General features: G+C 41.9%; 2 protein-coding genes across 2 annotated transcripts; one reads left to right on the top strand and one right to left on the bottom strand.

Annotated features, from left to right (window-relative positions):
• Positions 1–1,049: 1,049 nt before the first annotated feature.
• oit3 (oncoprotein induced transcript 3) lies at positions 1,050–7,670 on the top strand. Its single transcript, XM_067524282.1, has 9 exons — positions 1,050–1,166; positions 2,488–2,862; positions 2,953–3,063; positions 4,227–4,349; positions 4,475–4,597; positions 5,038–5,198; positions 5,370–5,782; positions 6,087–6,186; positions 6,356–7,670. Exons 1-9 carry the CDS (start codon positions 1,118–1,120, stop codon positions 6,506–6,508), a joined length of 1,608 nt encoding a protein of 535 aa, XP_067380383.1. The 5' UTR covers positions 1,050–1,117; the 3' UTR covers positions 6,509–7,670.
• LOC137137715 (group XIIB secretory phospholipase A2-like protein) lies at positions 6,857–13,458 on the bottom strand. The gene is made up of 3 exons (XM_067524348.1): positions 10,869–13,458; positions 8,312–8,388; positions 6,857–8,168 (listed from the first exon to the last, which is right to left on the bottom strand). The coding sequence occupies exons 1-3, from the start codon at positions 11,467–11,469 to the stop codon at positions 7,944–7,946; spliced, it is 903 nt and encodes a 300-aa protein (XP_067380449.1). The 5' UTR covers positions 11,470–13,458; the 3' UTR covers positions 6,857–7,943.
• Positions 13,459–14,497: the final 1,039 nt, after the last annotated feature.

Raw genomic sequence — 14,497 nt, 5'->3', positions numbered from 1 at the left:
CAACAAACACAATGTGCCGCTGAGGATGAAGGGAATATCTGTTTGCAGGTATTTTGTCATAAAAGATTTGGACAAATGTAAAATGCTGATTTTCAAAGTTATTATCATCAAAGTTATTATGCTTCATAGTGAAGGTGACATGAATGTCTATACAGTCCCAGCTGTTATGCTTCCTCAAGTCATTGGCAATGTGATTTTCAACTTTTGCTATCATCACTGCAAACTTTGTACAAAATCCCACTATCAGAGTTTTTAAATATTTCAGTTTTTTTCAGACAATTGACCATCAGATCAATGTCTTCATTTGGCACGTTGATAGTATGGCTGCAAAAAAACTAGCACAAGGTTGTTAGTGTAACACATGATGATTGAATGTATCTGTGCTGTAGAGACTTGCAGCCAGGAGGGCTAACCGTGTCTTATTTGCAGGAGTATTCACAAAAAAGCAGTGGCATGTTGCACTTCATTTCTTCTAACAGCCTTGTGTCCTAATGTCTCCACTGATCTAATTACATAGGAGAAACAAGAAATGTTAAGTGTTAGGATAGTCTGGGATGCTTCTAAATGAAGTGGGTCAAGCTTTAGACATTTTCTGGCCTATGTGGTTGGTCAGGTAATGAACTAGATGAGAACATATTCATTCTGCTGGCACAGTGTTTCTTCCGTTGAAGGTTTCTATTTTACTACGGTAAATCCTCACTGCCTCCTTGAAGTGAACGTTGCTTCAGCATGACACTAAGAGGATTAATCCGATTGTTTTAATGCTTTTGAAGATTAGATCATTGCTTGTATTTCCATGGTCTTTAAATCAGGAATGATGACAAAGAAATTATAGACATGTAAATATCATAGTGTCCCAACTGCACTTTTTGCAGCTTGAGACAGTTTTATGGTTGTGTGTGGAAATGGAAGGAGGCTTATGAAGACTGCACAAGCTGAAACAATGGGAGGATGGTCCTGCTTTCTAATTTGGAGAGCAGAAGGTCAGAAGGGTCAGGGTGAGAAGGAGACATACAGATAAGTGGTGCCTATTAAAGACAGCATTTCCACAAGAACCCACCAGAACAGTAAGTTGTGAGCATATATTGTCTTTTATTAAACATTGACAAAATAAATCATGATTTTTTTAGTGATAACCAGTCTGCTGCAGGAGGTTGCATGTGTAGGTGAGTGTAACATTTCTCATGTTTTTAGCAAAAATTAATATTAATTTTAATACTTTTTGTATGCTAATGCTTGTGTTCATTGTAATGAGGGAACATGTCACCCATTGCATTTGTATGGCTTACTGATAATTTAACAGATTTGGACAATAAAGTGAGTCTGTGGTACAGACAACATTTCAGCCTTTAGCTAAACAGGGGGATGTTGTGATTGGAAAATTGCAGAATATCACCAGCTTTATCTTTTAACAAACTGTTGAATAACCAGAAGCTTGGACACAGTTAATTCTGGGTTTTCACCTTTTGTACAGATGCAGGAATCTGACTCAGGTCAAGGGTGGCTCCACGATCCCTTAGTTTTTATTCATTTTTATTCAGGCCCCATCTGGAAGATTTAACGCTCCCATTAGCATACACTTGCATGAGTCAGCTAAGTCCTCTTCCCCTTCTGTGCTGATTGTGCTGGAACACATTTGATCAGTCGTACATCTTCAAAACTGGTCATTTATGCTGTCTGTGGGCCCAGGCCATGAATTGATCCTTCTGGTTTTATTGGTGCAGCACAAAGTGACAAGATAGACTGTCCATTAGTGGATAGAGGGAGAACATTATGTGTATAGCTAGATTATTTGTGGATACTGAATGAGGTGCACTTCATTCAGGTGTTTCTTTATAGATACAACTTTCTTGTATTATCAGATGTGAGGAAAGAAACAATAATCAATAGTGGGAAGCTCTTGTTGAGCCTTGTCTTCTATTCAATGTCACAGAGTTCATGGTATGGGACAGCATATTTTATTTAAAGCAATCTAACTAAATGGAAACCCCAGACCAGTGGCTGTAGCATGCTTGCACTTTCAGTGAAGTGTAATAGTTGTCAGCTGTCATGTTTTCCAGCTCTGGCCTGTCACCAAGGATGCTTTACCGTAGATGGATGGATGGATTCCGTTTCTTCATCCCCACAGATTCTTAGTGATAAACTCTACCCTCCCCTGGTGTCTTCTTCTTTTCCTTTTGTTTTACATGTACCTTTTAATTACACTAGTGAGAACACATGGGGGTATTGATTGGTTGCAGCACTTCTGTTGTTCTCCTGATTCTGCACGACTGCATCCTATAGTGACATGAGTCACAACTGACAGAACCTATTAGTTAAAGAGCCTTTTGTGGATGGTTTGTTGGTTTTTAGTGCAATTAGAACAGAGTCTGTATTACAATTTATAACACAGAGTATTATATGGGATGGAGTAAAAGATTTAGTGCATTTATTCCCTTCCTAAGTAATAAGTCTTGTTCATCTTTGCCATCATCTCACAAACCTCAGCCTTGGACCCGTGTTCTGCCTACGTCAGTCTGAATGAACCCTGGAGGAACACAGATTACCACGTCAATCAGTCGTCTGGCGTCCCCCTGTGTGACAGGCATGTGTCTGGAGAATGGTATCGCTTCACTGGCATGGCTGGAGACGCCATGCCCACTTTTTGCATTTCTGAGAATCACTGTGGCACCCACGCTCCCATCTGGCTCAACGGCAACCACCCTCAGCCCCACGAAGGCATCGTCACCCTTCCTGTATGTGCCAGCTTCAATAACAACTGCTGCCAGTGGAATGCAAGTGTAGATGTGAAGGCCTGTACTGGGGGATACTTTGTCTACCGCCTGCCAAGACCCTCAGTCTGTTTCCATGTTTACTGTGGCCGTGAGTGAGCTTGTCTGATATGTAAAAGTTCCATTAACTTATATAATGTTCTTGTTTAACGTTGTTTATATGTTTGTGTATATGGCACAGATTTCTATGATATCTGTGATGAGGTGGGTTGTGCAGGGCCCAGATGTCCTGAGTCTGACTGTCGCTGTGCACCTGGAACTGTCCTGGGACCAGACAGACAAACCTGCCTGGGTGAGATAAACACAGAGGCAGGAAGCTGAGAGGAGTCAGATAAGTTGTACAACTGACAAGGACGGGCTAAAAAACAGGAAAGATGGATACACTTGAAATGGTTTCTGGAAAACAAACTGGATTTTCAGTATGTTCACCTATTGATTTGACAATAGGTGAAGTAGAATTATATTTCTTTCTAAGCTGTTTTAACACTAAATATCCATGTCTACTTGACTTAATGGTATATTGAAAATATGAGGAAGTAATTAGCAAAGATCAAAAGACAATAGGAGCAAGTGGTTTGCTACTTTCATCATATACATTTTTTTGTAAATGTATATTGTTGACCTGAAACTATTTCAGAAAACTTTTAGTGAAGGTCCAGTTATTGTAACTTTATTGTCATTGCACACGTAGAGCGATGAAAAGCAGTTTAACACCTTACCAGTGCAAATACTATACTACAGTAGCAAATGTGAGTCTAGAAACATGTGTTTACTTGAGGTTAAAGTTACTATAACAAAACAACAATAAACAGGAAGTTACATTCTAGTCGTAGTAAAATCAATGACCTAAAGTGTTGAGTACAGCAATTTTACCTAGTGCTCACTTGCAGTATTACAGTGCATAATCTCCTGTAACAGGATGGATTTAAATATTACAATTCAATATTTACTCTATACAATTTTAATCTGGACAATACGTCTGATAAAAGAAACAAAAAAGTCAAAAGGTTTTCACACGTCCATTCTGACTTTACTCATGGTGGAGGTGTGTGTGTGTGTATGGTACACTGGGGACCTAATGATAGGTGACAGACATGCAGGGGGGACCTAGCCAGCCTGAAAACTGCCATTATCTCATTATTCACCCATCAACCAAATCTGCCTTTGTCAGGCTCGGAAATAACTTCTTTATTTATCCATCCTTACATCTCTTCTTTTCTCAATCTCTTGCACTCTTCTTTTGCCTTCCCTGTTATTTCATCCATCATTACTTCTTAATCAGTCCCCTCAGTATTACAAACTCAGTTTTTAAGTCTTTTTAAGTTGATTCATCATCCTCTTCCCTGAAAGGTAAGTGAAGTGTCTTGAGGTAGTAAACCCCACCTACTCAGCTGATTAAAACAATATGCCGGATGTTCATATATGACCCAGGTGAAGTTTGTGTCTTATTTTCAGATGTGAATGAGTGTGAGAAGAGCAACGGTGGCTGTGCAGAGCTGTGTGTGAACACTAAAGGCTCCAGGCGCTGTGAGTGTGGGCCAGGCCGTGTGCTTGATGATGATGGACACAACTGCCAAGGTACATCCATGTACTGATTCTGTATTAGGACACCAGCCAGTGTTCAACAAAGATAATTAAACCAGGGAACACACACACACACACTGTTCTTTATCTTTTCCTTTTCTCTGTGCTGCCTCATGCAGAGATCGCAGGCTGTCATGTTAACAATGGAGGCTGCAGCCACGGATGCTCCTCGCTGTTGGAGTCATATCAGTGCCACTGTCCCAGGGGGCTGGAGCTGGGAGAGGATAAACGCACATGTCAAGGTGTGTATGTGTATAGGAGAGGTAGATATTGTAGTAAGCTAATCAATAAGACAGCAAGGGAATAGGGGCGTTCAGAGAGACGTGCTTGATTCATCTGAAAAGCTGTTTTACACCTAAATGCTTTTTTTACATTTCACAGCAGTTTTTTTTTAATCTGGGAGGGTCCTCAATCACACTAGCAGTGCATGACCTGAGTGGTAAATTGTTTTCTAAAGAAAAGAGAGAATCCTGCCAACAATATTCAAATTCTGCAATTATTTTCATTATTAACTATCTTAATTAATATTCGATAATCATTTCGCTTAAAAAATAGGTCATCTCATTTCATAGATTTTAAAACAACATGCATAATTATTGATGAATTATTAGGATGTTTTTCATTGAAGTAGCTGATTGGAACTATGATAACATGTCATATGTTTGCCTTTCTTTTTATCCAGTGCCAGTCCAGTGTGATTCCAGCTCTATTACAGTGTCAGTTCCTAAGGACCTGGTAGGGGGACTGGAGCTTTCCCTGTCCAACTCATCTTGTCGAGGTGTCTCCAACGGCACACACATCAACCTCAGCTTTAGCTTGAAGACCTGTGGCACAGTGGTGGAGGTCAGAGACACTGGAGAGATTTGTGCACAGAGTGTAATCTCTCTGGTTAGGGTTTGAAGGGATATTTCATTATTTTCCTGGTATTTAAAAGAGCTGTGCTTAGACAGTGGATTGCTTGAAGTTGACCTAGACTGAGAAAGCTATTAAAGTGAGGTAAATGTTGACCCCCAGGTGACAGATAACAAGATTGTGGGGACCAACCTTGTGACAGGCCTTCCCAGAAGCAACCCAGACAGCAGCAGAGACTTGATAGTCCGCACCAGCAAGTTATTGCTCCCGGTCACCTGTGAGTTCCCGAGGGAATACCAGGTTTCAGACGGCTATCAAGCAAGTCTGCGCAGCTCAGCCATGGAGCTGGCAGGCCACAGTGAAGGAGTTTTCCCCTTTTCCCTGGAGCTCTTCAAGAACGCAGAGTTTTCAGAGCCCTACAGCACCCCACCCCAACTCCGACTACATGACTCACTCTTCTTCGGAGTGGAGCCCAAGGAGCGGGTGGAGGGCCTCTCTGCTCAGGTGGAGAGCTGCTTCGCTACACCGGGGCCTAAAGCTGACCAGGCCCTCAAGTATTACCTCATCAAAGATGGGTGAATACTTTATCATAGCACGCCTGACTCACCCTAGCTGCTCCTTCAAGGACAGGTTGAAATCAGAGGAGCACTCACATAAAGCAAACCATTTCTTTACTGAATGTGTAGAAAGAGTTTCTCTTGTTATTTACACTAATAGAGCAGGACTGTAATCGCATCTTATTTTTACAATTTCTCAGTAAATTGTACCAGTGTTTTAGGGGCTTGGGGGGAAGTGTGCACTAAATGAATCACTGAGTACTGCATTTAGATATCAGTTGCATAAGTATTTTTCCTCTTTGGGTATTTTCTCTGAATTTAGGTGCATCTCTGATGAAACAGTGACACAGTACTCATCAAAGGACCAGCTCTCTAAGCACTACCAGGTCCCTGTCTTCAAGTTCATTGGCAAGGACAACCGGGTGAGTAAAAGAAGCATGCTGAGAGCCAGCTGGCAGCTGGTGTGTTGGCTCATGTCTACGCAGCACTAGCGTGTAGGAGATATATCTGTAAGACTGAATTAGCAGTGCCCTTAAACTGACAGTGTTCGCCTCCATCTCTTAAAGATAAGTGTGTTTCTTTTGTTTTTAGCAAGTGTTCCTCCACTGCCAGGTGTTAGTATGTGGGGCAAACGACTTCCGCTGTGCTCAGAGTTGCCGAGGACGTGTCCGGCGGGAGGTTCACACCCGAGAACGTCAGGAGGGGCACATGCTGAGTGGAGGCCCCATCTTCATCCTGCCTTAGTAATGATGCTCATATACAGTACAACCACCAGAAAAGAGTCCAGCAGCACAAGCAGGGACACAAAAAGTGCATTTGCAGTTAAAGATGAATTGATATCTTATTCGGTATTTAAAACACCAAACAAATGTAGGCAAGGCTTGTGTCGGCACACACAAACAGGGCTCAGAGTTCCACATCTACATATGCAAATACAGTATACACCTCTTTTTTTTACTTGTTCCAGTGTCACTCCCATTTTTTGTAATGTAGATCACTGCCTACTGCATCAAAGTCTGTCTGTCTTTGCTACTTTGCCTGACAGCACAATTTCCTGATGTTACACTGAATTCCATTGCTTTTAGAAATCACTCAGAGAGGCCACAGTTTATTTGTAACAACTACAGCATGAAGGATGTTTTTCTAGGTCAAACTATCAGGCATTTCTCAGGCTTGATTATTAGTGGATTTATAAAAGTGGTTCATATTTTACATTAACAGTGCCTTGAACACTCATGAACTCATTTACCCAAGAAAATCGATGGCTGAGCAGCATATCACACATTCCAGTGTGGTGGAAAAGAGATATTAGTGTGCTGTGACTAGAAATTATGGATATGCTTCATCACTCTGACAATTAGCCTAGAATGAACTGGTTCAGTTAAACTGCATTTATTCATACAAAAAGATCAAATATGTGGCAAATAACTTACATCAAATATTAACCACAGCAGTTGTAAAAGGCATTTACAGGACTTAAGGTTTGAGCAGATGAGCTTGATGAATGTTAAATCCCACCAACAATGTGCCATGGTAATTATCTTTTGTCTATCTACCTATCTAGAGGAAATTAATCCAACTACAACTACTTTCCCATCAGGCACATTGTTTGGAGTCATGAAAGTAATTTATGGAAATGGAGTCATCAGGGCCTGAAAAATGGCCTAAAACTGAAATTCAGTATGTGAGTGCAAAATGCATGAGGAAAAATTAGATTCAGAAAGTTTTATTCAGTTACCTGATATTTGTTATTTCTGCCTATGAATAAAACCTACGAAACTGTTCATTTCCATTCCCCATTTATGTATTTTTTAAATTCCCAAGATCTGTATCTTAATAGAAATCTTGTAAAGCATGTCCTTTCTGTCAAAAAGTCTACAAAAATACAGTATAATGTGTAGAAATACTCTTGACTCTGTTACTCGTTTGTGAAAGTATCTACTTGTCCAAAGTGCTCTGTGTCACAGTTCATCCCTCTCCTCTCCCTTGCAGACACACGCTGCCCTCTGGCTGTTCATGTAAGGCCTACAACCCAAAGACCACACTGTGTTGTAGAGCGCATCTGCCATCGACTCACAGGTTAAAAGGAGAAAACAAAAAAAGAGAAAGAAGGCAGAGTTTATTTTCATAACTTAAGTGTGTAAAATGCTATGCCATTCTTATAATTCTATTTATTTTGCTAAAGCCCACAGCCAACAACAGGAGTAGTAATTAACTCTAAATATTTAAATATATTACCTTGAACTTTTGAAACAAAGCCCAGGCTCTTCTTAAGTTCAGAGCAGATGCTATACAGACACAATCGAAACTTGGAGTCACAGTTGTACTTGCTTGTGCCACATGTGTCATAGCAGATGTCAAGCTCATTACAGCACTTTGTCATAGCAGGGATCCCCAGGTCAGTCTGCCAAGACAAACAACTGTCAGTGCTAAAACAGAACTAAACATTTCCAGCTGTTACTGCTATGGTTGGCTCAACTATGTGGGCTTAAATATGTAGCTGTGGGCTGTTGGTGCTATGATCAGGCCACCTAGAGCAGCATTCACCTGGAATCCCATTAGAGATGAGCTGCAGCCGTTGGGTTCTGGGAGCTGGTAGCCAGGTCGAGGTTCAGGAGGTTCTTCTAACAAAACAGAGAAGTTTAATTCCTGGATCGAAGTGAAGGCACATTAACAAATTGTCATCACAGCTGTTTTTAATGCCATTTACTGGATAAGATTTAAATTCTGTTTGAGATGATCTGTATTGATTGTGTAACTGTAGGTAAACAAGCCAGTTTCTTCTTGTTCTATTCCCATGACCTGATAAATGCAGGGAGTTGTGTTAGGAAGGGCATCCGATGTAAAACACATCCCAAATTAAACATGCGAATCATGACTTACACATCTGACTTCCATATCAGATCGGTCGGAGCCCGGGTTAACAACGACATTCACCGGTGCTGTTGACCTACAGGACACCAGAGGAAAGCCAAGTGTGTAGAATTGACAGTAGGGACTTTGAATATTGGGACGATGACAGGGAAGGCTAGAGAGTTGGTTTACATGATGAAGAGAAGTATGGTGGATATATATGTGTCCAGGAGACCAGGTGGAAAGGTAGTGAGGTTCAAAGCTCAGGAGCAGGGTTCAAGTTGTTATACCATGGTGTGGATGCGAAGAGGAATGGAGTATGAGTTATCCTGAAAGAGGAGACATGTTGATGAGTCTGAAGCTGGAAATTGAAGGCATGAATTTCAATTTTGTTAGTGGTTATGCCCCACAGGTAAGATGTGAGTTAGAAGAAAAGAAGAAACTCTGAAGTGAGTTAGATGAAGTGATGCAGAGCATGACTCTGGTGGTGAGGAAGATGAAGAGGACAAAGTGGTGGAAGTTGAAAAAATAAGAATGTGGCAAAGTTTCCAGGGAGATGAGAGAGACAGGCTCTGGGTTGTCAGGATGTCCTTCCAGATGACTGGACAACTACAACTAATGTGATCAAGGAGACAGGTAGGAGGCTACTCAGTGTGTCATCAAGAAAGAGGAAAGTGGACAAGAAGTGGGACACTGAGAGGACTGAAGAGAGTAGAATGGAGTACAGGGGGATGCAGCGTAAGGTGAAGGTAGAGGTGGCAAAGGCCAAACAAAGAGCATATGAGGACTTGTATGCTAGGTTGGACACTAAGGAGCGAGAGGTGGATTTGTACAGGTTCGTGAGACAAAGAGATAGAAATGGGAAGGATGTGCAGCAGGTTAGTGTGATTAAAGATAAGGATGGAAATGTATTGACAGGTGCCAGGAGTGTGATTGGAAGATAGAATGAATACTTTGAAGAGCTGATGAATGAGGAAAAGGAAAGAGAACGGAAGTAGCAAACATTAGTAAAAGTGAAATGAGGAGGACGTTGAAGAGAATGAAGAGTGGAATGGTAGTTGGTTCTGATGACATACATGTGGAGGTATAAAAGTGTCTATGCCCGAGGAATAGAGGAGAAGTGTACTGCTGTCCATTTTTAAGAGCAAGGGAGATGTGCAGAGTGGTGGCAACTACAGAGCAATAAAGCCCATGAGACATCCAATGAGGTTGTGGGAGAGAGTAGTGGACTAAGGGCAGAGGTGAACATTTGTGAGCAGCAATATGGTTTCATGCCTAGAAAGAGTCCAACATATGCAGTATTTGCTTTGAGGATGCTGATGGAGAAGTACAGAGAAGGTCAGAGGGAGTTTTTTTCTTTGTAGATGTAGAGAAGGCGTATAACAGGGTGCCGAGAGAGGAGCTGTGGTATTGTACGAGGAAGTCTGGAGTGACAGAGAAGTATTTTAGAGTGGTGCAGGACATGTATGAGAGCTGTAAGACTGTGGTGAGGTGTGCTGTAGATGTGGCAGAGGAGTTCAAGGTGGAGGTGGGTCTGCATCAGGGATCGGCTCTGAGCCCCTTCTTGTTTGCTCTGGTGATGGACAGGCTGACAGATGAGGTTCGACAGAAATCTCCGTGGACTATGATGTTTGCAGATGACATTGTGATTTGTAGCAGGAGCAGGACGCAGGTGGAGGAAAATCTAGAGAGGTGGAGGTCTGCTCTGGAAAGCACAGGAATAAAGCTTAGCCGCAGCAAGACAGAATACATGTGTGTGAATGAAGCAGAGGTGAAGAAGGTGCAGGACTTTAATAAGTACTTAAGGTCAACAGTTCAGAGCAACGGAGAGTGTGGCAAAGAGGTGAAGAGGTGAGTGCAAGCAGGTTGGAACGGGTGGAGAAAAGTGTCAGGTGTGTTGTGTGATACAAGAGTATCAGCAAGAATGAAAGGAAAGGTGTTCAAGACAGTGGTGAGACCAGAGATGTTGTTCGGCTTAGAGAGAGTGGCACTGAAGAAAAGACATGAGGCAGAGCTGGAGGTAGCAGAGGGTGTCTGGAGGGATAAGTTGACAAAAGAGGACCTGAATAAATTTGAAAGTGAAAGTGAGCTGAGCACACAATTACACAATGGCAGAAGAAGTGTTCCATGTAAACAGCATATAATCACATGACATTTTCTGAAACAGGCCAGCAATAACAACAATCTCTCTGGGGACACCGAATAATTCCTACATTCCCACAGTTTGTTAATGTAAAAAATGTATTCTTACCATTTTTGCAGCGGTACTCACACACACCATCGAATCCCCCAAACAGCTCCACCAGGGAGTCAAAATATCCAAGCATAGTTTTCAAACAATTTCTAATTGAGTTAAGGCTCCAACTTCTATCATCTTTATGTGCCAAGGGTCTGTCCAGGGACTGGCTGGTCTTGACTGATCCGATTTCATTCCACTCCTCCTCAAAGGAAGTTTCCTCCCGGGTAACAGCTACTTCGGCAAGAGCTTCTGTAGTAGCCCTATCACTCTCTGTCTCTCGATCTTCAGCTGCACCACCATTTGTTATGAGATCATCTCCTTCAGGTTTCTCAGCTGCTGAATCCATAAGCATTTGAGCTGGTAGTTTGTCAGCAGACTGTGCATTAGCTGCCGGTTTGTCAGCTGCAGGTGATTCACCTACTTGGGCATCTGCAGCAGCTACATCTTTTTTAGCTGCATCAACTGAGGAAGCTGCTACAAGAACCTCACTGACAGCAGCTGGGTCTGCAGCAGTGCCCTCCTCCTCATTTGATTGCCTCTGGTAGTTGCCTAAATTTGCACACGGTCCCGTGGAGACACACAGGAGAAGCAGGACCACAGTCTGAAACAGCATGGTGTTGAACTGTCAACAATCCAAGTGGAGAAAGCTCTCCACAAGGCGAGAAGGTTGTTAACAGGGTGTCGCAGCAAAAACCTCTGGTCATAGACACCACGAGTGAAATCAGTAAAGAGGCTGGATCAATGCAAATGTCTTAGTGTATTTTTATTCCTTGCAAATAGGAGCAATACAGAGCACAGAGAAAAGCATTGATTGATTTCGAAACTCATAAGCTCATCTGCTTGCAATGTGTTACAAAAACGTCTATACCACACTTATACTAAGCCTCAAACTTCAATGCTATTGGTTCAACTTTGTATCACCTAGATGTAAGCTTAACCACACACAAGGGGAAGCAGGGGAAACAGGAACTTGCTGACGGTAAATTCAACAGCCTAAAGTTCCTTTAAAGGTCACAGTGTAGTGATCTGTAATTGGAAAACATTTCTTCATATGCAGCAAATTAGCACAAAAAATATTAATAAGTGATCATGTTTTAAATTTTTCATCACACAGGGTATGAAGATACTGTGAATATATATATAAGGCAATAGACAAACACCCTGTGCTTCTACTCCCTCTGACAGCCAGAGAGCAGACTAGGTTCTAGCAGACAGCAAGGTGGGTTTGTGTTTTTAAAGCATGTACACACTAATTAATTTTTTTTCCTAATTTCTTTATCTACAAAGCTATAATGGGCTCTTTTCAAACGTCACACAGAACTTGAGCCAGGAGGAAAAGCTACATTTGTTTTGCTAATATGCAATCAAATAATAGGCATTTGAGAACAAATCTTTAGCAGTGCAATCACAAACGTTTTGAGATTAAAAATGAATAAACTGAGACAAAAATCAACTCTTCTTCAATAACAAAAAAAATTCATATAAAACACTTCCCTTTGTTTGTGGTTTCCCACTTCTGATCTCTCTCCTCCAAGCTTCTCTCTCTCGGTTCACAGTTTTCACCTTTGCGCTTCAAAAACTGTAATGAAAGCTATGACGAGCCAATCTCTTTGGCCAGAGCTGTCCAACCGCTTCCGTTTTCAATTCATCCATGATCCAGGGCTTCAGAATCAGAGCAACACTGACTCCACTACAGTTAACGAATGGACCAACACAGGGCAGGGTGAACATAGTTTTAGGCGAGTTCACACAGAATATGTAACTGATGAGGTCTTCCTCTAGACTTCCTGCCTGGCAGCTCCAACCTCAGCATCCTTCTACCGATATATTCACAGTCTCTCCTCTGAACATGTCCAAACCACCTCAATCAGGCCTCTCTGGACTTTATCTCCAACACATTTAACATGAGCTGTCCCTCTGATGTCCTCATTCCTGATCCTGTCCATCCTCACTCCCAAGGAGAACTTCAACATCTTAAGTTCTGCTACCTCCAGCTTTGCCTCGGTACCACTGTCTTTAAGCCGTTCAACATCGCAGGTCCCAACACCGTCTTGAACCCCTTTCATTCTTGCTGATACTGTTTAATCTCCAACCTGCTTGCACTCGCCTCTTCACCTCTTCTCCACACTCTCCATTCCTCTAAACTGTTGACCCTAAGTACTTAAAGTCCTGCACCTTCTTCACCGCTGCTCCCTATAACCTCACTGTTCCACCTGGGTCCTTGTCACTCATACACATGTATTCTGTCTTACTGCGGCTAAGCTTCATTCTGTTTTCCAGAGGAGACCTCCATCACTAAAGATTTAGACTCCACCTTGAACTCTGTCACACCTACAGCACACCTCACCACGCTCTTACAGCTCTCATACATGTCCTGCACCACTCTAACATACTTCTCTGTCACTCCAGACGTCCTCATACAATACCACAGCTCCTCTCTCTGCACCCTGTTATACGCTTTCTCTACATCATCAAAGAAAAAAACTCCCTCTGACCTTCTCTGTACTTCTCCGTCAGCATCTTCAAAGCAAATACTGCATCTGTTGTACTCTTTCTAGGCATGAAAGCATATTGCTGCTCACAAATGTTCACCTCTGCCCTTAGCCTAGGGTCCACTACTCTTTCCCGCAACCTCATTGTTTGGATCATCAGCTTTATTCCTCTGTAGTCACCACAGCTCTGCCCCTTGCTCTTAAAAATGGACACCAGTACACTTCTCCTCTATTCCTCGGGCATCCTCTCACTCTCCAAGATCTTGTTAAACAAAATAGTCAGAAACTCTACTGCTGCCTTTCCTAGATACTTCCCTACTTCCACAGTTATGTAATCAGGATTAACTGCCTTTCCACTCTTGATCCTCTTCATATTCCTCCTCACTTCACTCTTACTAATCTTTGCTACTTCCTGCTCCACACCAGTCACCTCTTCTAAATTCTGTTCTCTTTCCTTTTCCTCATTCATCAACTTTTCAAAGTATTCATTCCATCTTCCCATAACACTCCTGGGACCTGTTAAAAACATTTCCATCCTTATCTTTAATCACCCTAACCTGCTGCACATCCTTCCCATCTCTATCTCTTTGTCTCACCAACCTGTACAAATCCGCCTCTCCCTCTTTAGTGTCCAACCTTGTCCAACCATGGTAAAACAACTTGAACCCTGCTCCTAAGCTTCTAGCCTTGCTACCTTTCCACCTGGTATCCTGGAAACACAGTATATCCACTGTGTTAATATATATTAATGTTACTCATGCAGGGAAGCTGAGCAAAGGGGAAGTTTTAGAGAATGATGTGTAATGTTTGCGCTGATGGAAGCATCACATTAGCAAACTGAAGTAAAATAATTTTGTTTTTTTGTGTGTTATTTGATGAGTTTTGCATTTATTATAGAATACATTTCACACTCCTTTTAATATTTATGTCAGTAAAGTTTTTACGTTCTTTTGTCTGGTGCAGATCCCACTAAAGGGGAATTACCATAAAAACTATTGGGGCACCAATGCCAGCTTGTAAGTACTGTGCTTTTCGATCATCCCGTGTCTAGTGCCAAATTTGTTCTAGATCAAAACAAAAGATCATGAAAATATGACTTTATAAAATCTCCATAATGATAGAACAAATTAACTTACTATCTAAACCAAA

Source organism: Channa argus, chromosome 1 (genome assembly GCF_033026475.1).
Source record: "Channa argus isolate prfri chromosome 1, Channa argus male v1.0, whole genome shotgun sequence".
Classification (NCBI taxonomy): Eukaryota; Metazoa; Chordata; class Actinopteri; order Anabantiformes; family Channidae; genus Channa; species Channa argus.
The sequence above is the reverse complement of the archived record's forward strand: the minus strand, read 5'-3'. Positions and strand labels throughout refer to the sequence as shown.